Source organism: Myripristis murdjan, chromosome 11 (genome assembly GCF_902150065.1).
Source record: "Myripristis murdjan chromosome 11, fMyrMur1.1, whole genome shotgun sequence".
Lineage (NCBI taxonomy): Eukaryota > Metazoa > Chordata > Actinopteri > Holocentriformes > Holocentridae > Myripristis > Myripristis murdjan.
The window spans coordinates 6,871,293-6,893,413 of NC_043990.1; the positions used below are offsets into that span (position 1 = coordinate 6,871,293).

The window sequence follows — 22,121 nt, forward strand, 5'->3', positions numbered from 1 at the left end:
TCGAGGAGCATCACTACTCATCACACACACACACACTCAATCACACACACTTCCACACACACACACACACACACACACACACACACACACACACACACAGAATTGCAGCTTGTCAGGATGCGCCTCCTCTTCTGCTCATAACCGCTGAGACTGAAGCACCTGATGTCTGTGTTGGCAGATCTGTCAAACATCTCTGGGTAAGGAATTAGGATAATCCTCATTTCACTGATTTTTTACTAACCTCTGTCTGTTCTGATGGCATCATGTTGTGTATCGACTGGCAAATGGGTTTATATTGATCATGTTTTTTTTGATACATATTGTATATGTCTGAAAAAATTCAAACACAAAGTCACAGGATACTGAATTTCTTTTATTTTTGATTTAACATAACCACAGGAACCTGCACACCAGATGTAGATGCAGAATAATAGATCGCATTTATTTATTTTTGGAGTACATCAAATTCACCTTGTGTTTTTAATCTTAGCCAGAAAAGCCTTGTTATTATGGCAAGATTAATATTTGAGTTATTTCAGTTATTTATTGAGTAAAACAGTCTGAGAAAAGCGAGCAAAAGTCTTCGTTTGGTGTCAAAGTGCATCGTTCTCTGAGCCGTGCGCCTGCGAGTGGGCGTCGCTGAGTGGGTGGGCATTGCTTCATTTTCCAGTCATGGGCCAAAAGTTGAAGATCCCTGGATGTGGAAGACAAAAAAAAGAAAAAAAAAGAAAAAAGAGACAAAAAAAACAGAGGAAGACGATTTGTTGTGGGAGGTTTTCTCTGCGGTGACTTCTAACACTCAAACAGAAACAGGTTTGTTCCTTCGTGCCAAAGCCACAAGATGTGCGGCTGCTGGTTCCCGTGGAGATGCTGAGGCGCTTCAGAGCGAGGGAACGTGACTGGGTTTGGATTCTGCTGCCGCTGACCGACACGCAGGAGCCGCTGCAGCTTTGTCTCTTGGCTCTCTTGAGGCAGAGAGGCTCTCAGGGTTAAGTAGAGCAGGGGACGTTGCTGCCAAATATAGCCAATGCAAAGGAAACCAGCTCAAGTGGGTTTGTTTTTGTTGTTTTTCTTTTTTTTTTTATTTGTAGTGATCTGCTGCGACCACAGAGACCACAGTCTATTCTCTTGAATTCTCTTGTCGAAACACAGCAAAGGAGAGGTGAGAGGTACCTGACCCATGTGGACAACAACACACACGTTCACACTCACACTCACACACACACATGTAGGCATGTAAGCTTGCAGCATACACACTACAGATACTAACACCTCCATTTTACCTCACACACACACTCAGACGGTGAGACAGCGTGACTCAGAAAGGCCGAGGATACACACACGGGGCGTCTGATTCGTCAGCATCAGGCACTTTACACACACACACATCCATTCTGAAAATAAGTCCTTTTATTTTCCAGCTCAAGCATTTATAGATCCCTGTTTATTCACAAACCCGTGTTCATTCATACGGTCTGCTAACGTCTATTTTCACCGCATCATGCACACACACCGCCATGTGACGGCACAAGTTTCCGCCTTCGAGGCCTTTCTTTCTTTTTCCTTCAAAGATTGTGACTCTGCTTTTTAATAGGCAAAAAATATTCAGCTGGAGAGAGAGACAGAGAGGGAGAGAGAGAGAGAGGGGGGGGGGGCAAGATGTGGTCGAGTGAGATAGACAGTGAATGAAGAGAGAGAGAGCAGAAATAACAAGAACAAACATTTTTCATCAATTCACAGTCAGAATTACATAACAGTTTAGGCTGATGGGCCCAGTAGTTTGCAAGATAAGCTACAGATACACATACACACACACACACACACACACACACACACACACACACACACACACACACACACACACACACACACACACACAACCAAACACATGATCCCCTCCAGGCTGTTGCTTGGCAGAGATAAAGATTGTTTCATATGAAGTTTGCATGTGTGCAATGTTTAATCTGGATTTTAATCTTGGTTTGGGTCTGTTGGCAATGGGTTAAAGAGGAAGTGAAACCATTCATACATTTAACACAAACTCACTCCTTTACCCCGCTCTCACACAGGAAACCTTTTGGGGTGACAGCACACCCTAAAGCCTAACTAATCTTTAGGCAGAACATTAACAGGAGTCAGAAAAGGAAACTAACTTTTTCATTCACCGACTGCATGAGTTATTTATAATTTTACCAGACAAATGGAAATTTCCAGAACAGAAACCCATGGTGGATCATTTTTAATCAGCCAAAGTGGCTGGCAAGGAGAAGACAGAAATCTGACCTGCAGCTGGCAGGTGGTTGATAGTAGCCTCTCATCTTGGTGGTGGTCCTTGGTCAAGGCTATTTAATTCTTTATTTTATATTATTTTTATTTTTATTTTGGAGCATGTTGGATGATGTTACATGATTTGTACACGTCTCGTCAATAGCAGCTATTAAATACTGCCCCCAAAAGCTCCATATTCACCGACAACTGGTTTTCCACGATATCTCTTTACTGCGTCCCCGATCAGAAGCTGCCTCCCTCCAAGGTTCTGCCCAGAGAAGGAGGGATCTTTGGAACTCTGACCGACTAAAGGGCATAAATTTGGACGGTCCATTTTTGGCGTTTCCTGCCTCTAGTGTACCCTCATGAAACCAAACAACTGGTAACTTCACTCCAAACGAGTGTGTTATGCTTTAGTCATGCTGGTTAACTTTGGCTGAGGGAAAATATGAGATGAAGTAGAGATGTCATTAATTAGTCCTAACCTTCATTTTGCCGCCACGATAGCTTTGGGCGTGAAATTTTGGGATACAAAATATGGAAAAGGTTGCATCCTGCAAATTCTGTGAGGATCTGCATATCTGGGCCCCATCCAGAGGACATGCTGGATTGAGACGTTTCCTGTCGAGCGACAATGCGACAGCGTGGTCTTGAAATGCAGCCCTAAAAGGAGGCAGCCTCAGAAGTGGGACTCCTGGGGGAAACATACTCCACAGTGTGGGCACGAGCGGAAACCCACAAATTCTCTCCATCTGGTAAAACCACAAGTCCAAGAAAGTAGGGGAGCATTGTGAAGACTGGCCCGTGCTCACAGGACGTCATGGGACAAATAAACAAACTTTACCGAAAAGCTTCAACAAATAATTGAGTCACGGTTCAACTGAAAGCTGCGGGAGATGACACTTTTGTTGTTGTTGTTGTTGTTGTTGTGAATATGAGCTCCTCACTCTGAGCATGATGTAAGAGCGTGAGGTTACACTTTGATTTTATGGGTTTCTCTCCATCCTAGAAACATGGAGCCTCCCAACGCCTCCATTCGTGGCCTCCAGTCGGTCAAGACGGACAAGGGGACCACGGTGGACATCGACGCCATCATGGACAACGTGACCATCGTCCTCTACACGCTGACCATCGTGCTGGGGATCACAGGGAACTCCACGGTCATCTGGGTGGCCGGGTTCAAGCTCAAGGTTGGTATGGAGACTTTGTTTCCAGTTTGTTGCAAAATTAGATTTTGGGGGGGAAAAAAACAAGCACATTTCCTAGAGTTCATCACTCACTATACCTTAAATATGGAAGGTTTGGTCTATGAAAATGCTCTAATTCTGTTATTTGCTATAAAAGTATAATCATGCGAAGGTGTCAGGTCTTATCCAAATAACTCATTTTGGGTCATGGATACACATTAGAAAGCTGTGAAGCATGTAATGTATAATATACCCTTCTCTAGCATTGTCGTTATGTAACTATGAATGAATGAATGATAAATATCCCAATTTTCTTTTTTTCTGTCCTTTCTTCCCTTCATTTCTTGTCTTTGTGTCTGTCTTCTTCTCTTTTTTGTTTTAATTTCTTCTTCTTTTTCTTCTTCCTCTCTACTACTACTATTACTACTACTACCCCTTCTTCTTCTTCTTCTTCTTCTTCTTCTTCTGCTTCTTCTGCTTCTTCTTCTTCTGCTTCTTCTTCTTCTTCCACTTCTTCTCCTTCTTCCACTTCTTCTCCTTCTTCCTCTTCCTCTTCCTCAGCCCAAGGTCACCAATGTGTGGCTGGTGAATCTGGCCATAGCAGACCTGATATTCTGCCTGACGCGAGTCCTCTCCCTCACCAAGAAGCTCTTCTTCGACCACTGGCCCTTTGGCGTCTTCCTCTGCAAGTTCAACGGCTTCTTCAAGTACGCCAACATGTTCTGCTCCGTCTTCCTGCTGGCGGTGATCAGTCTGGACCGGGTGCTGTGCGTCTGGCACCCGGTCTTCACCAAGCGCCGACGCACCTTGTGGGCCGCGCGGATGGTGGCCATCTGCGTCTGGGCCACCGCCATCATTTTGAGCGCTCCGTATTTTGCCTACCGCCAAGTCTACCTGGGCAAGAACAACCTGAGTAAATGTTCCCTGGAGGTCAAGGAGGCAACGGAGGGCGACAACACGGCCAAGCTCGCGCTCTACTCCATCCGCTTCCTGTGCGGCTTCCTGTTGCCCTTCATCGTCATCCTCGTCGGCTACATCCTGGCCGGCGTGGGAATCCGACGCACCCGCCTGTCAGGGAAGTCCCGCCCCCTGCGCATCTTAGCATCACTGGTCATCGCCTTCTTCCTGTGCTGGGCGCCTTACCACTGCCTCCTGCTGGTGAAGATGGTGAACAACAAGAGCGCGGTGGTGAAAATCGGGCTTCCCGTGGCAAAGGGGTTCGCCTACTTCAACAGCTGCGTGAACCCGCTGCTGTACTTCTGCATGGGGCTGGACGTGAGGGGCCGGTTCAGGCAGAGTCTGGCTGGGGTGTACCGGAGGGCCCTGGCGGAGGACGGGGAGGGACGGTCAACGCAGTCCAACGAGCGCACGCTGGACGACAGCACCGGGTCTGGCGGGATGAAGCCCAACACGGCTGTGGCACAGGACTGAGGATCCAGCTGATAGGTTGATTCCCACCCGGAGCTTGCATTGCAGACGTTTCCTAAACTCTCCTGTAAGCTTTTCGAGTAAAGATTATCGTTCGCTCCACTGTTAGCAGCTAGCAGAGCTACTGTTCTGCTGCAAGCACGTTTTTCCTCTCACACTGCATTTAACATGTGTGGGAGCCTGCAGATCCAGTGACCTGAACGTGAGCCAGGAGCTCAGAACTTTAAGGAAATTCAGATTGTCTCACTCACTTTGGTTTTGTTTAATTGTGTAGAAAAATTGTATATATTTAAAAAAAAAAAAAAAAAAAAAAAAAAAAAAAAAAAACATATGCATATACATAGAGAGAGAAATCATATTCCTCCAAGTTGTTGTAAATGTTCTCAATACAGACCAGATACAGACTAATGAACTTTGGACAGGCTCCTAATCATTATTTTTTTTTTTTTACAATGAATATGCTACCGATAATTTTTACTCTTTCAAGGCATTTTGTGAATCTGTTGCTTCGCTATATGAAATGGCAATCACATTAGAAAAAGTGGAAGCGTGTGGCAAGATAAGAGGACAGAGGGAAGTGAGACTATTGCATGGAGAGCCCGAAATAACTTCAGTCATGTCTTGGTCTTGTGTTTAGAGGTCAGAATAAAGGCCAGATTAGGCAATGCTTAAGGTTATATAAACTTTTCAAAGTGGGCAACTGAAATCTCACCACTGTAGCATGTGAGATCATTTGTCATTTGGTGTCTTGATGTATATTTTTATGTTGTATCGTGATGGAAAAAAATACTTAAGTCTGTTACAGAGAAGAATAGGATTTTGTTGATGCTAAAAACGACTCATATTCCAGGAAAGAACAAAGCAAAGGGTGTTTATAGCTTTTACACACACACACACACACACACACACACACACACACACACACACACACACACACACATATACACTCAGGTAATAAAATGCGGCAAAACTGGGGAGGCGGTTAACAAGCTCACCAGTTCATCTTAGCAACCGAACCATAAAGGACGAGTATGCATGCCCGACAGCTTCATCACACATCACTGGGATACGGCTCTGACCAATCAGAGACTGGGGTTCATGTTTGTCAAGAGTTTATGGTGTTTGTGCTCCGACCGATGGCACAATCGTGGGTGGCGGAGCAGACAGAGAGGAGAGAGGCGTGGATGAGGCGAAGGGTGAACGGCAGACTTTTAACCTCACAGCGCTGCAAGACTACAGTGTGCAATTTACAGGAACTTCCCAAGAAAAGAAAAGTGTTTTTTTTTTCTGTAATTTTTGCACTTTTTTTTGGCATGTAATTATGCTACTATAAGAATACAGTCAGCTTTAAGTTAGTTAAAACCTGGTCCAAATGCTGCAGAGAATAAAGTGTAAAATCAAACCAAAACAAATCAAATCAAATCCACTGTCGGTTATTTGCACCACATAATAAATTTTGCTCATGGGAAGCAACCACAGTGAGTTTACGACTGATTTATAATGTTATGATGGCACTCAGGGTCAAAAAATAGACAAAACAGGATATGGAGTTTAAGAAAACACTTAAACACACATTCGTTATTTGTTTGATTATTGCAAAGGCAGTAAGTAAGTAAAGTGTCCAGAGTTTCAGTAAATCCTCCTCAGCCAGACGAGGAGATAAGAGCGGAGAACAAGACGGAGACGAAGGGGAGAAAGAGGATGTGATCTGCATCCTGTGAGTGTCAGTTCTCGTCTCTCCTCATTCTCATCCTGCTGCGACTCGAGCCCAAACCCTCAGTGCCCGAGTTTCACAACCTGATTCAGAAGAAGAGTCACTTTATTCATCTTAGAAAAAGTGACAGTGCAAATGACGCCAAGAGCTGCAGTACATATTAAAGGCACAATGCACGACGAGACATCAGACATTCATCAGCATCAAACTGAATTATTCCAGTTATATAACAATTAGACCAACAGCAGAATTTGAGGAATGTGAGAATGTGTGTAATAAAATCAGTTTAGCTTGACAGCCGTATGAACTGTAAAAAGGTGTTGGAAAGTTCTTACAATAATCAAATAAAACACACAATGTGATACGTTTCTTATAGTTTCTTAAAGTTTCTTGGCCCAGAAAAACAACTTTAAAGCCTCTCTCGACTTTCTCTCATATGTCCATTCTCCATTTGATGTCATATATGAAATAAAAATCTTCACATTACTAGAGGGAAACATTGGAATAACATTTTACATGTGTAGATATAACTTTATTACACTGTTGGCATTATTATTTTAATTCATAGGCCTTCTGCAACAAAAAATGCATTATCAAAAGTTTAGATCTAAGTGTGTAAATGATGAAAACTGCACACACACACACACACACACACACACATCCTCACAACCGCCACCTTTGTCTCTTGTGACAGGAAAATGCCTGTAAAAACAAATACTTAAAAAAAAATCAATAAATTAGTTTATTAGTTTATTTGTTTATGCTTGCCATTTGTTTGTTTATGTATTTGTATTTACTACGCCACCTCCCTCTATTTAAAAAAAAAAATAAAAAATAAAAACAGGATAGATTTATCAACTATCCAACCATGTGCATGACACTAACTCATCCACTAACTGTGAGACTCACTGAATAACAACAACAGTGTGTGTGTGTGTGTGTGTGTGTGCACGTGCATGCATGTTCATGTGCATGCATTCTGACTTCCTACCCAGACATTTTGAGAAACACCTGGCCCCACATATGAAGATTGATGTTGCAGAGCATGTAAAGTGCCTGTCACTGATCTGCACTGTGTGATGGTGTCTGGTGAAAACGGGGCCGAGTTTGGTTCTCCTGCGTCGGCCTGAGGAATCCCCCCCCTCACCCCAGAGCTATCACTTCCGCCACAGCCTGGCTCTGTGCTTTCCCACTTAACACCAAAGTTTCCAAACACCAGGGGCCTCGTGCACAACAGAACCAGGTCAAAGCCTCATGAGTGGGCATCAAGTCTGAGCAGGTTGTAACCAAATACAGCCCTAATATGTGGCTGGGCTGCGACTACATTCAAAAAGCAGCTGCTTTGACCTCAGTGACCTCATAAAAAGCCACAATAAAATTTCCCCATAAATCAATAAACGCATACCAGAGCTACATGACAGCACACATTCAGAAAGCTGGACCAAGGCGGCAAGACTTAGATATTTAAAGATGTCAGGCAGAAATGTAAAGACCTGAAAAAAGAGACAAACCACCAGCAGCAGAACTGCATCATCAGAACGATGCTGGATTTCACTTTGTAAATAATCTGCCATCCAGTGCAGCCGCTGCTCGCTCACAGAACTGAGGTCAAACCAGCTGCTTTCCAAATGTAGTCGCGGCCCAGTCGGACTCCAGCTTCTGACCCGGTCTTGTTGGAAACGAGGCCCTTGATGTTTGGAAACTTTGGTCTTGAGCCAGAGAGCGCAGAGCCAGGCCGCGGCGGCAGCCATGGGTCAGGGGGTGAAGGGGGGGGATTCCTCAAGCGGGCAAAGGAGAACCAAAACTCAGCCCTCCGACCCGCTCGTTTCCCTCAGCTTTGATGCTTCCAGCTTGAAATTCCCTCCTGTGTTTGCTTTGGACAGCACACAGCACACAGCAGAAGCCACAGGCCAAACGTTCAATTAAAGAATTTGTTTGTTTTGCTTACTTTGGACAATAACGGTGGTACAAATTTAGGGCAAAGTCTGAGCAGTGTTCATAGCTTTTTAAGGGTATTTTACTGACCAGGACAATTCTGCTTTTTTTTTTTTTTGGTTGTGTATCCACGAAATGCAAAACAGTTTCCTTCCTCTTCACATCATGTTGCTGAGTGTTGGTGCAAAAGTGAAATAAATAAATAAAATAAATGTAGAAGATAAAATCTCTGCCAGATCTGTCGTTTATGTTTCCTGGCTGTTATTGCCCGGTGCTTTCATTTCCTCACACACATGCAGGAACACACACACACACGCACACACATAAATACACACACGTGAATCTTATTTTGTTCTCCAGCTCCCATTATTCATTGTTTCATTTTACAGCCACACAGTTTTATCAGCATTCGTGTCACTTGTCTTCCCTGAAGCACTCTGCGGCAAACGGTTAAAAGTTGTTTTTTTTTTTAAATAAATACATATATAAATAAATGATGTTCTTGTTTTGTGGTTCACCTTCAACAGTCATTAAAATTTATTTAAAAGTGCTAAAGATAAGTCCTGGTTACAGACAGAAGCTCTGGTCACGTTCACCACCTCCACGGTTTCTGTTCAGCAGGCTTTGTTTGGCCTGAGCCCCGGAGGTTTGAAAACCACATTTAGTGCTTATTTTATTTCTTGTGCAAAGATTAAAAGACATTTGGTGAGATTTCTGGCTGTTATTACATATCTGGTCCTATGCAATCGCTGCTGCAGGGGGCGCTGTCATTTGGAACGTGCAGCGACTCTTTTTATTAATGTTCTTACTTTTACAGTGACGGGTTGACTGGGTCATGTGTCCATGCATGCGTTATTTTTCTACTTGTTAAAGTGGGACAATAACGTGTATCACATCATACGAAGAGCTTCACCAGTTGCTGATGGAGCCTTTTATCAGATGGATGGCTTTGCTACTAAAAAAATGAAAGAAGTCAGCTGTCTGCATTAAAACTATCCCATTGCTACAGGCTTGGCAAGACTCTTTCAGGTTGAAAGTGCTGAGCTGTGGAAACCCTACACACGGCCAAGAGGCGTTCGCTGTTTCTTGAAAGCAGAAATGGTTTTTGCTGTGATGACTATGTGGCAAAAAGATTACAAAGGCTGCAAAAATCTATATCTATATACACTATATTACCAAAAGTATTCGCTCACCCATTCAAATGATCAGAATCAGGTGTCCTAATCACTTGGCCTGGCCACAGGTGTATAAAATCAAGCACTCAGGCATGCAGACTGTGAAACAAGACATTTGTGAAAGAATGGGCCGCTCTCAGGAGCTCAGTGAATTCCAGCGTGGAACTGTCATAGGATGCCACCTGTGCAACAAATCCAGTCGTGAAATTTCCTCGCCCCTAAATATTCCACAGTCAACTGTCAGCTCTATTATAACAAAATGGAAGCGTTTGGGAACAACAGCAACTCAGCCACGAAGTGGTAGGCCACGTAAAGTGACGGAGAGGGGTCAGCGGATGCTGAAGCGCATAGTGCAAAGAGGTCGCCGACTTTCTGCACAGTCAATTGCTACAGAGCTACAAACTTCATGTGACCTTCAGATTAGCCCAAGTACAGTACGCAGAGAGCTTCATGGAATGGGTTTCCATGGCCGAGCAGCTGCAGCCAAGCCACACATCACCAAGTGCAATGCAAAGCGTCGGATGCAATGGTGTAAAGCACGCCGCCACTGGCCTCTAGAGCAGTGGAGACGCGTTCTCTGGAGTGATGAATCACGCTTTTCCATCTGGCAATCTGATGGACGAGTCTGGGTTTGGAGGTTGCCAGGAGAACGGTACATTTCAGACTGCATTGTGCCGACTGTGAAATTTGGTGGAGGAGGAATTATGGTGTGGGGTTGTTTTTCAGGAGCTGGGCTTGGCCCCTTAGTTCCAGTGAAAGGAACTTTGAATGCTTCAGGATACCAAAACATTTTGGACAATTCCATGCTCCCAACCTTGTGGGAACAGTTTGGAGCGGGCCCCTTCCTCTTCCAACATGACTGTGCACCAGTGCACAAAGCAAGGTCCATAAAGACATGGATGACAGAGTCTGGTGTGGATGAACTTGACTGGCCTGCACAGAGTCCTGACCTGAACCCGATAGAACACCTTTGGGATGAATTAGAGCGGAGACTGAGAGCCAGGCCTTCTCGACCAACATCAGTGTGTGACCTCACCAATGCGCTTTTGGAAGAATGGTCAAAAATTCCTATAAACACTCTCCTCAACCTTGTGGACAGTCTTCCCAGAAGAGTTGAAGCTGTAATAGCTGCAAAAGGTGGACCGACATCATATTGAACTCTATGGGTTAGGAATGGGATGACACTTCAGTTCATAGTATGAGTAAAGGCAGGTGAGCGAATACTTTTGGTAATATAGTGTATCTATCTATAGTTAGATAGATAGAGAGACAGATAGATATTGCCTACAGCCATATCAAATGAAGGGAGAGAGAAATTTATTGATATTAGTTTAACCTTGGGTATCAATAAAGTAACCTGAACCTGAAACCGAGACGAGACAGACGAACGAGTGAAAAGGGAATCTGCATCCTGTGAGCTGCGGTGTCACTTCTCCTCTCTGCTCTTCCTCTTACAAGTCGACTCCAAATCCTCAGCGCCCAAGTCTCACAGCCGGATCCAGCAGCAAAAACACTTTATTTCTTAATTTACAGAATAACTTAACAGTCATTTTTCAAGGAAACACTGGTGCCACCATACGGATGGCTTACAAGAAGTGACAGTGCAAGGTATTCACTGAAAAAGGACCCGATGATCCCAATACCTACAGTAAACAGTAAACATCAGAGACACCGTTTTCAACAAATAAAAAAATAGGAAATATCCTATATTTCTCATATACCAAAACATTTCTGAACAAAATAACAGAAATGCTAATCGAATAAAAGAATATAAAGATTTGTAATAAACTAACTAAATAAATAAATAAATAAAGAGGTAAACTACTGCAAAAGTAGGTATGCCTAACATACAAACCTACACCAATTTACCCATAGTCTATATAAATATACCTAAGTGCATATACATACACCACACTCATCAAATAAATATGCATACATGTGATGGGGCTCTGGAGGATAAACTAAATAAACAATCAACAGTGAAAACAAACAGGCAGGTGTTTTGCCAGTGAAGTCCATCACGGTTTTCCACGGTTGTTCCTCGTTATAAACATCAGAGAGACTTGAGGCGGTGAAAGCCTCCATGGAAATCGTCTCTAGAAATGTTTGAAGCCACAGTCTGTTTTTTTGTGTTTGGACCAGGTTCCTCCAGCTGTGTCATCCAAAAGACACATTAAAGGATCGCAGCCAACGTTATTTCCCATAATCTTTCCGAGGAACTGAGTAACATTCTCCCAAAACGTTTGAATTTTAGCACAAAACCATTTTTTTCCCATGTATCGACATCCCTACTCCCCAACTTTACCATGAAATCCTGAAATGAAAAACCCATCCGACCCATTTTGGTTTTAACGTACAAGCTTATGATTGAATAAGGTGAGTTTCTTACAGTAGAGCTATTTCTATTTTAAGTTCTGGTGCGTTTGACTGGACTATTTGTTCCACCTGGACTCCAGCTTGAGACCATCGCCCTGTTTAAGACCTGCTTATTTATCTACTAGCTATCTAATGACTGAATATCAAAAACATCAGAAAACTGTGAAATATATTTATATCTTCGAATCCCTGAGAAGTAGTGCCAGTGATATGCTGCTTTCTATCATTCATTAACAATACACACACACACACACACACACACACACACACACACACACATACACACATGCATAAGGGTTAGGGTTGAGAGACACCACAAACTAAAATCTCACTCGCTCCTGTACAGTTTGGCACGGAGGTCTAAACTTTTACACAGATGTAATAGACGTGATGTAAAAGATGCGTGGTGATTTTCATATTTCTAACACTGAGCATGCCATACATATTACTATTCAAATATGACTTACTGAAGACGAGAGACCAAAAAAAAAAAAAAAATCCCTTCATGTTGGAGTTGAAGTTTTCAGAAATGAGAGGATGTTGCCTTTCAAATGAGGAATCACACCTGCACTTTGGCCACACATTTCTTCTCTTATAAGTGTGTTCTCATCTGAGCATGCTAAAACAGGTGAAAATAAAAATATATATATATAGGGTGGATTTTAGGGGGTTAACCTGTTTCTTTTGTAAAAGTGCTAAAAAAAAAAAAAAAAAAACAAGAAAGAAAAGGTTCTTGGCTGCAGGCAGAAGCTGTGTTCTCCTGCTCTCCTTCACACCAGAGTCCCACCATCATGAGTTCTGCTCAGCAGGTCTGGGAACAAAACCTCATCGGTGTCATCGATTTCAGAATCCGTGACCTGAGAAAGATGGAAATCATGATGATGATGCTATAAATAACTAACACAGATTTGTTAAAGAAATGGGCGATTGCAGTAATGGCAGTCGTAGTAATAGATGTAGAATATACCTGTTTGCTTTGAGTTTTCGAGGTCCTGGACTCAGTTCCCTCAAACGCCACAAAATGGATTAGAGTGTAAAATCTGAATGAACAGAGAACAGAGAGATTTGAGAAAGATTAAGCAATATTTTGAAGTCAGGAAACATCAGAGAGTGTGACATACAAATTATGCATTTGACCTTTGACCAGCTGATTACCTGTGGTACAGCATGGCCAGAAACTGGATCAGGATCAACAAGGCAAAGCCCAGGATGAACATGAATCCGATGGGTTCGACGGTGATAAACTCCTCGGTCAATTCCAGGTCGACGGTGACTTTGGGGAAGCGGATGAAGATGTTGGCCTGGAGGAACTGGAGGGTGAATGTTGCCACCAGCCACAGGGCATTGCAGATGAAGTATGCAAAAGTAATCTATATATAAGAAAAGATAGAAAAATATACAACCTTTAAAAAAATAATCATAATAATCACAATAATAATAATAATAATAATACTTTTTATATAGTGCCTTTCATACAGCGGGTGTCAAAGTGCTTTACAATGAAGTGAAAAAACAAGAGAATAAAATAAAAACAAGCACAAATACTGTGTGATAAAGCCAAGCAAGCAATTGAATACCAAACAGCAGAGGCAGAAAAAGCAAGACCAAATATAAATATGTATATATTAAAGATGGAGATTAAAACAAAGGAAGACCTAGAAAGAGGAAAACCTCAACATTTCCTCCCACACGGGTAGGAAGGGCTGAGGTTTCAGGTTCTGAGTCATCCAGGTCACGGTTCTCCTCACAGAGTTGAATCGAGGTCAACTCTGCTTGTTGGTAGATCCTCGATGACTTTTCACTTCTCATCCAAGAAGCTTCTCCAGTTCTGCCCTGTTTCCACCTGGCATCAGCATCCATCCTGTGCGATCCGATCACAAGCTGACATCTCTGAGTGCAGGTGGAAGCAGCTCCCCAATGTGTCCTCGATGTGTCTTGAGGCTCTGGTCCAGCCAAACACCCCTGACGCCGGCCAGACCAACACTTTTCCAATAGAAAAAAAATGCTCCCTGACTCTGCCCAGAGCATATGAGCTGTCAGCTGATGATTTTAACCTGCTCTGACATTTCTGACACACATCAGAGTCACAACAGCCCCCATCCACCTGCACGTTCAAACATTCAAGTTCAACATCAGGTTCAGGTTGAATGCTCCTCGAAGGAGCATCCCTTTTCTTTCTGAGTCTAGACCTGACGAGCTGGTCTTGAGGAGCTGGTCTTGAGGAGTTGGTCGGTGCAGTTTCATTACCAACAATTGTGTTGGCCATCTGCTCAAACCATGCATAGCCCATTTCTGTGGTTTTACCAAACAATGCATCCATTAGTACAATCCTACTCAAAAGGTTAACAAGCCTTTTGTGGATGATAAAGGAAGGAAAAAGAGAGGAAGGTTCCTGTTAAATTCCAAACACCATCAGGTGTTTGACACATAGTTACCTTGTTTCTCAGTTCTCGAAGGTCATTGGTGATTTTTTTCTGTTTCTCTTTGTCCTCAGGCAGAGGATACAGGTACTTTGCCTGCAGCTCTCCAAAGAACTCTGTCTCATCCTGGAATGAAATACAGAAACTCATCAGACAAAGTTATATCTAGCCCAGCCACACTGGCTAGTCTATACCAAAATTTACAAATGACTTATTTTTTCCCAGCCAACAATTTTCTTTGAAAGGAACAGGATGTCCAAATGTTGCTCAATTATGAGCATGGAAATAATGCATATACATATACATTTAGAATGTAGCATTTGTACATGTTTAGATGTATAACACATCCATTTATAATACAGTATTGTGTTACAAATGGCTGGATGAATAGGAAAGCAGTTGGATTATTCAAATGTGGGTCAAATCCAGGCAGTTATGCTGAAGTGAAAACGCCAGAGATCTACACACCTGGTCCAGAGTGTCCTCTTGCAGGTACATGTCTTCAGATATGCTCTGCAGTTGTGAGACCCAGCCTGCAGAGAAAATGTGGGTGATGGGGCTTTCAAATATTAGATAACAAAATAAGAAAAGTCAGAGAGGACGTCAGAGAGTCAGAGAGGATGTTAATGTGTCTGGACTTACATTGGTGGGGACATGTGAAAGCAGGTTCCTCGTGCCTGGAACAAAATCAGAAATCAATATTATCACAATACAGACACGATTATAACATCTTGCATCCTTGTGCTCATCAATCCATCCATCTGACACTCCATACAGCTGCCAGCTCAGTATTCACATCATGTACCTCTGCTCCTCCACAGCAGCCTCTACATCCTCCACAATCGTGTTTTGTGGTTGAGATACAGGCTGTGGCCCCTCAGGTGTCAGGCTCTCCTGGCTGACGCTGACTTCCTCTCTGCTGGCCCTCGGACAGAGGTTTCTGCAGCATCTGAGCTTCCGGAAGAACGATGCCACCGTGCTTCTGGCTGCAAGGTTGAAAGCAGTTTCAGTTCAGTCCGACCAAATCAGTCAAGATCAAGAAGTTAAAACATGATGCCCATCTGCTAATTTTTCCCAAAGCAAGCAAGGACGAGAAACATTTTGGATTGTCACACTAAAGGCCACTAAGTCTCCAGGATGAATGATGAGGAATATTTTCTGCTGTTTCTCTAACATCTTTTGTTTTCCACTGCACTGATAGTCTATTATCTCCTGTAGTTAGAAATTATAGGTAAAACCATAGCATCTGTCTATTTATACTTACTGAGCGTCCAGTGACCATTATTAACATATACAGTGATTTTACATCTTTTACAGCCACTTATTTGAGCTTAAGGTATTATTTGATCTGGCATCACTTACCCCTCATGTATGTTATTTACTATTAATTTCTGTACTTGCTTGAATTTGGTTATTTCATAGTTAATTGTTAAATTTGCCTGCACCAATGAACCTTTATGTGTCATTTTATGTTTGTACATATAAATTTATATATTATTTACTTGGTGGTTTTCTGTATGTAAAACTTTTTTTTTTTCTTCTTTTCTCTACCTTATGGGATATTTGTTTGGGTTTGAGTGCACTTACACTTATTGTTTACACTTTTTTAAAATGTTTTCTTTGGCAATCGTGTATATACAGTGGCAAGGGTATTGATTTGGCGTTGTCTTGTGACTACGTACAAAGCCATGGATTGTGGGGTGAAATGCCACCTATGGCTGGTATATAATTATGTGGTTGTCAGACCCTGAAGAAGACTAGCAGTCAATAGGAGCTGGTCTGTTTAGATGCCTTGCTCAAGCAATAAATAATTATTATGCTTCATTCAAAGACGGAGTGCCTTAGTTTTTATGGGGTGATCAACCTCACCCCATTTTGCTCGGCTGCTATATATGGAGCGGCTGCAGCCTTGGAAGAGCTATTCTATTTTATTCTAATCTATTCTATTCTATTCTATTCCTTTTTGTGTTGTTCTATATTTTTCTGCTCCACTCTTGTCTATGGAGCAGTAGCTGCAGGCTTTCGGTAGTGTGTTATTCTAGTATGTTCCTCTTATTGCATTCATGATCTGTGTTGCTCTCTTCCATTTTGTTGTCTTCTGTTGAAATTCAGGCTTCAAACGGGCGTCTACCTTGCTGGACTCTTGTTTGTGGGGTGGCGGCTGCAGGCCTGGCAGCCCCAGGAGCAGGCGCTGTCTCCCTGGTGCCCCAGGACACATTATTCATGTTGACCATGGAGTAGATGGCCAGCAGGAGGTAGGCGCTGGGGATGCAGAGGATGTAGAGGAAACCATAGAATACGAGGGAAAACTCCTGGGGATGCATCAAGCCGGTGATGAGGTACAGGATTGACATGGCGATGACAAAGATGCTGCTGGGAGTCAGGATGGTTTGCTCTTTCACCATAGAGCCTGATCAAGGATTAAAAAAAAAAGAGTTAGAATTGATATAATGGAGAGCTTAAAGTGGGCAGAAAATTTTGCTTTAAAATCATTTTTAACCTATACAGTGGTATTTATTGGTTTGTGTGAGTGTAATACATCTGCCAGGTTTGGGTCATTAAATCCTTCCCTGTTGTGAGAGCGAGAGCTTCACGGGGAGTGTACTGCTTCAATACGAATGAAGCAGATACACAGACAAGAAAACAACAACACAATTTTTAGCGGTGACCAAAAAAAAAAAAAGAGAGAAATTCTTGTGAAGGCTGCACAACAAGCCAAGTGTCATGCCCTGTGCTTCAACATATCAGGAATGTTTCTGCTTAATTACATGTGGGATCAGGTGTGCAGGTGTTGGGTGCCAAGCTGCTATTCATCGTCAATCTACTCAGCTGTATAAACCAGGCCTAACCTCCACCACACTGCCACATCTTAGACTAACCAGTTAATCTAGTTCCAGCATTTCTGATTCTTCTGCTTTGTGATTGAGGTGTGTTTCTAACTCTTGTCTTCCGTTCCTGCGGTCACCCTGCCTGACTCCTGCCTCCGTCTCACTCCTGCCCAACCTGCAACACACTCCGGATCTGCACTCAACCTGTCTCCTCTGCAATCCTCTGGCTCACGGCTTACCCCTCTGAAAAAGACTCCTTCATTAAGTATTGTGACAATAAAATCCTTTTCTTGCACCACTTCCCTGGGTTAGTGTTCTGTGTCCTGCATTTGGCCTCAAATTCAGTGTTGCATTTACTTTAAAAGATTCAGGGTTTTTTTGTTTGTTTTGCAGCCATAACTTGTTTTTCTGTTGCTGATATTGAGAGGCTACCTAAAGTCATGACATTACTTACTTATGATGGTCAGTCCCACTACCAGCATCAAGAAGGCATAGAAAACGCTGAGGACTGCTGCAATAGTGATCTGAGTGTTGGACTTGACCTTGAAGCACAGACCCAGGTAGATAGCGGGAGGTATCACAGCCAAGACCACAGCGCTGCTCCCGTCAATATTCAACAGGAAGGTAAAACTACCTGGAAGACAGGAGGCATACACACAATCTGGCTTTACAAAATAAGTAGTCATTTGTATTTATTGTATGACTTGTTTTATTTTTACTATGCTTTGTTGTATTGTATGTTTTGTTTCATCAGGCCCTGATTCTGTGTTTTAGTAAATTGATTTTTTTTGTTTGTTTGTTTGTTTTAATTGCTCTGGATGGTGTATCATTTTAACTTATGTAAAGCACTTTGCAACTAAAAGTGATATATAAATAAAGATTATTATTACAAACAAAAGTACACTGACAGTGGCAGATGACTTCATTTTGAAACATGGTGGACTATTTCAACGTTGAAGCAGCAGTCAGACATGCAGCACTTGCTCACTGAAACAAAATTTAACTAATATAAAAATCACAATTACCTGCGAGCATGAGGCAGATGGTAGCAGGCCCCAGTACAGATGATGCCATGGAAAAGAGATGGTACAACAAGTAGAGCTTGGACATGGATTTGTTCCTCTTGGCAACGATGTTGGTGCTGCCCAGCAAATCCACTATGTTGGCCATGGTGGACGGTGTCCATCGACGACGCTGAGGATTGCAAGTAATCATTGTTATAATTAGATAGTCGATGACAAAATGTGGATGAATCAATGGACATGCACAGCGCCACCACACTGTCTGGGCATTTCTTTGGCTGCAGAGTGGAGTTTTAGTTCCACACACTTCCCACAGAGGTCGCTCTAGAGCCAGAAATAATTAGAGCGACTGTCTGAGTTCCACCTCACAGAGTGGAGCCAAAGTTTGGCAAGCCGTCTAGGTGAAAAAACTGCGTTGTCTGTGCGTTGGAAAAGCTCCAAATGAAACGAAATTTCTGACCCGATTCTTGCACTCACTTGGTTGTAGAATTCTTTGAACTCCTCGGGTGCGTTGGTGTAAGCATCAGAGGCTGCGTTGTACTCGACCCTCCAGCCCTGCTTCAGTAGCAGAGTACACAGCCAGCGGTCCTCACCTAGACACAGGCACATAGCGTGTGTGTGTGAGTGACAGAGAGAGAGAGAGAGAGAGAGAGAGAGAGAGAGAGAGAGAGAGAGAGAGAGAGAGAGAGAGAGAGAGAGAGAGATCTCACGATCAATCTATTTATCGGTTCACAAATCTATTCATATTCAGCAAACATTTGACATAAATCAACATGGACCCAAACATGCATCATATTTTCAGTATCATGGTATATGGCACAATGAAAATTCCGATTCCTATTCCTATTCCTAATTTTCCCCAGGTGTGGTGAATGCTGTTCAGCAGCAGTGGGGATCAATAGGGGGGCGCAGACGCCGCGGGCCGGATGCAGAGCACCGATGGCACCGGAGACAGCGACGCTCTTCCAGATTGAGCCGCTCGGGGCCCCGACTCGCCTCTCCTAATCCCGTGGGGATCACCGCCCGGCCACAACGCCTCCCACCAGGAAACATCGCTCGCTATTTCAGCGCGTAAAGGGACGGTCCTTCCGAGACCCACATTTACGCACGAGTGAGGTGAAATTGACGTTAAACTGTCAATTGATCGCAAGTCTTTTTTTTCCCAGACGGCACGCCTCCTCAACTGGACTGACAGCGGCTTCTGCGCAGGTACCTGGAGCCTGGCGGACTCCAGAGCACTGCAGCTGTGGGCAGCCCTCTCCGCCGTGCCACGCCGTGCGTCGCTCTGCTGGATTCGGGTATCGGAGGCGGCGCTCCCACATACAGACTGTTGTCTTCAGTCTGAAGCATTGGTAGAAATACTGTAGTGGCTGTTACATGTCATTTATCTTACTGACTGAGATAGCTTTTATTCACTTTGGGGAATTTGACTAACTGGGCGACTCAGTGGAGTTGGGGGAGTGTGGGAAGTAGTTTACTACTAGATATTTTCCATTAATAGCTGCTCAACTATTTTGCGTGAATGTGTGTAGTGGGTTTTATAAGCAGTTGTGTATTGGTTGACACACTGATTGGCCTGCAGACCCTTAACTTCACTTCAACAATAGTTCTGAGTGACTTTGCCTAATCACCGACTTGCAGTGATATCATGCCCCTGGTGATTGATCTATGGTGTAAATTTATTTTATATTGTTGAATACTGTAATAAACACCCTTGCCTATGAGTTGATGACATTTGCTACAACATCAAGCTACAACTCTGCATTTTTTTTTTTTTTTTAATTATTATTATTCACGCATATCCACCAGCTCTCCAGCTGACATTTATGCTGATGTCTGATGTGGCTGTTAGGAGATTTGTGATGCACCTGCAGAGTCCCATGTCTTATGCTGGCTTGTCCCTCACCTTGGTCGTACTGGATGTAGTGCCTGGCCTCGGTGGACTTGGTGAGGTATGTCTTCATCACATTGTTGTCCATGAGGGCAGCTGCCCTGAACAGACTGAAGCAGCCCGGGCTGCACAGCACGCAGCCAATCACGTGCTCTGCTGCCTTCTGGAGCCAGTGGCCAACAGCATACTCAAATTTTTGGAACCACACCATGGGACCTGACAAGAGAACAGAGAACTAAACATCAACATGCACAGCAAATTGTCACATGATAAGTGAAAATGGAATAACCGAATGTGGTTCTGGCAAAAGTCAAATTAAAACCTTTAATAGATGACCACGTTCCTCTCCTTTTGATACTGTTACCACTTTTTAAACTTCATTAGATTCTTTTACTGTCCTCCCCTATCTTTTAGCTGCACTGAGTGCCAACCTGAACCAGTGGGATGAATCCTTCCACACGCCGCCCCAACAAGCGGGTACATTTTCAGGCGATCGATCAGCAGCATCACAGCAGCCGGATGGAAGTCTGTGTCCCCATCTAAAGCCAAGATGTAGGTGTTGTGCATCTCTTTCTGGAGAAAGAAGAGAAGAAATTGCTTCGTTTAATAAATATGCAACAGGCCACTACATTCATTAGGGAAATAAAGAAGAAGAACAGTGTGTTAGAGGAGAGGCTCATTCACACAAATGCCAGTCTGGTTGTACAACGCATTCAAGCGGTTTTTTCATTATGTGGATTTTTCAATGGTGATACCAGTATTTTTGGATTGATGCTGCTCACTGATGACATTCAACATCTTTAAGTGAGATTATTTTCATACCAACAAATTCCAAAGAAAAGTATTCATTGGTTTCCCTAGAACTTCTTTTTTGAACGAAACAGCATCTAGTTATATAATTTTTATTTATATAATATATCATATCATTTTAGTTATTGCGTGTATGCGTGTGTCTGTGTGTATGTACATGTGTGTTTCCTCATCTCACCTTCATCTTGCTCTTCAGCTCAGCCTCATCCTTTTCCTTCTCACTGCTCGTGAAATATTTGGCCTTGAGTTTCCAGCCCAGAAGATAGTACAAGTACATAATCTGGAATATAAACAAGCAAAGCTTTGCAAAGAAATGCTGAAACACACAAAACCCTTTAAACCAACGTTTGGATGAAAAATGAGAATTTTGGTGAAAAAAAAATCAGAACATTGCATTTTCTGTATCTACCATATACCACACCTAATCTTATAAAGTGAATCCCTGGCATGAACAGAAAGCCACTTATGGGTAATTATTAAAGCAGCAAGTAAACTTGTGAGGCCTTTACATTCAGAAGAATTTGGATTTTTGGATTCTTCCAAACTGGATGCATCCACATGTGGAATCAAACACGTTGTGTAATTCGCCCACCTGGGACCATCTCTTCTTGTGGCGGATGAGCTGCTTGTCCTTGAAGTGAACCACCAGGTTGTTGCCCTTGGGCATGGTGACCTCCAGACGACCTCCATACGGGGTCCTAAAGAGTCTCTGGTCAGGAATCCTGGGACGCTTCCTGAAGGGACCGTCATCATCCTCAGTGAAGATGCTGATGGCAGAGGATGACACTGCAGTTAGGTTTCATTTACAAATGTCATCTGTGAGATTCTTGTTTTGACAAAACATTTTTGGCGCCAAGCTGTCATTTTGTGGTGCTTTTGCACTGAAATTAATTTTTTCAATCAAACAGTGTGGTCAGTATTGTGATCTCTTTTCCCATAACATTTCTAGCAGTGAAGCAATCATGACAACAACACCAGGGCACAGGGCCGTGCAGTCAATAGGGCAGGTTAGGGACTTGCTATAGGCGCCATCATGCCAGAGGGCGCCAGGGAGTACATTTTTTTTC

The 22,121-nt window shown here is 43.1% G+C and overlaps 2 protein-coding genes across 2 annotated transcripts; one reads left to right on the top strand and one right to left on the bottom strand.

Annotated features, from left to right (window-relative positions):
- On the top strand, positions 1-5,074 carry LOC115368019 (fMet-Leu-Phe receptor-like). Its single transcript, XM_030063974.1, has 3 exons — positions 1-197; positions 3,278-3,458; positions 4,017-5,074. The coding sequence occupies exons 1-3, from the start codon at positions 163-165 to the stop codon at positions 4,884-4,886; spliced, it is 1,086 nt and encodes a 361-aa protein (XP_029919834.1). The 5' UTR covers positions 1-162; the 3' UTR covers positions 4,887-5,074.
- A 6,210-nt stretch (positions 5,075-11,284) lies between these two features.
- LOC115368369 (chitin synthase chs-1-like) lies at positions 11,285-21,748 on the bottom strand. Its single transcript, XM_030064449.1, has 15 exons — positions 21,647-21,748; positions 21,256-21,334; positions 20,676-20,807; positions 20,260-20,460; positions 18,831-18,946; positions 18,357-18,525; positions 17,786-17,965; positions 16,635-16,913; positions 15,309-15,489; positions 15,146-15,180; positions 14,972-15,036; positions 14,519-14,629; positions 13,239-13,453; positions 13,051-13,123; positions 11,285-12,940 (listed from the first exon to the last, which is right to left on the bottom strand). Exons 1-15 carry the CDS (start codon positions 21,719-21,721, stop codon positions 12,854-12,856), a joined length of 1,998 nt encoding a protein of 665 aa, XP_029920309.1. The 5' UTR covers positions 21,722-21,748; the 3' UTR covers positions 11,285-12,853.
- Positions 21,749-22,121: the final 373 nt, after the last annotated feature.

Excerpts from the sequence above, each read along its gene's own strand:
- LOC115368019 (XM_030063974.1), top strand. The coding sequence starts at position 163 with ATGTCTGTGTTGGCAGATCTGTCAAACATCTCTGG. Across the intron at positions 198-3,277 it reads GATCTGTCAAACATCTCTGG|AAACATGGAGCCTCCCAACG; the intron begins GTAAGGAATTAG and ends TCTCCATCCTAG. Across the intron at positions 3,459-4,016 it reads TGGCCGGGTTCAAGCTCAAG|CCCAAGGTCACCAATGTGTG; the intron begins GTTGGTATGGAG and ends CCTCTTCCTCAG.
- LOC115368369 (XM_030064449.1), bottom strand. The coding sequence starts at position 21,721 with ATGCCCAAGGGCAACAACCTGGTGGTTCACTTCAAGGACAAGCAGCTC. Across the intron at positions 20,461-20,675 it reads GATTCATCCCACTGGTTCAG|GTCCCATGGTGTGGTTCCAA; the intron begins GTTGGCACTCAG and ends TTCTCTTGTCAG. Across the intron at positions 13,124-13,238 it reads CTGGCCATGCTGTACCACAG|ATTTTACACTCTAATCCATT; the intron begins GTAATCAGCTGG and ends CTGTTCATTCAG.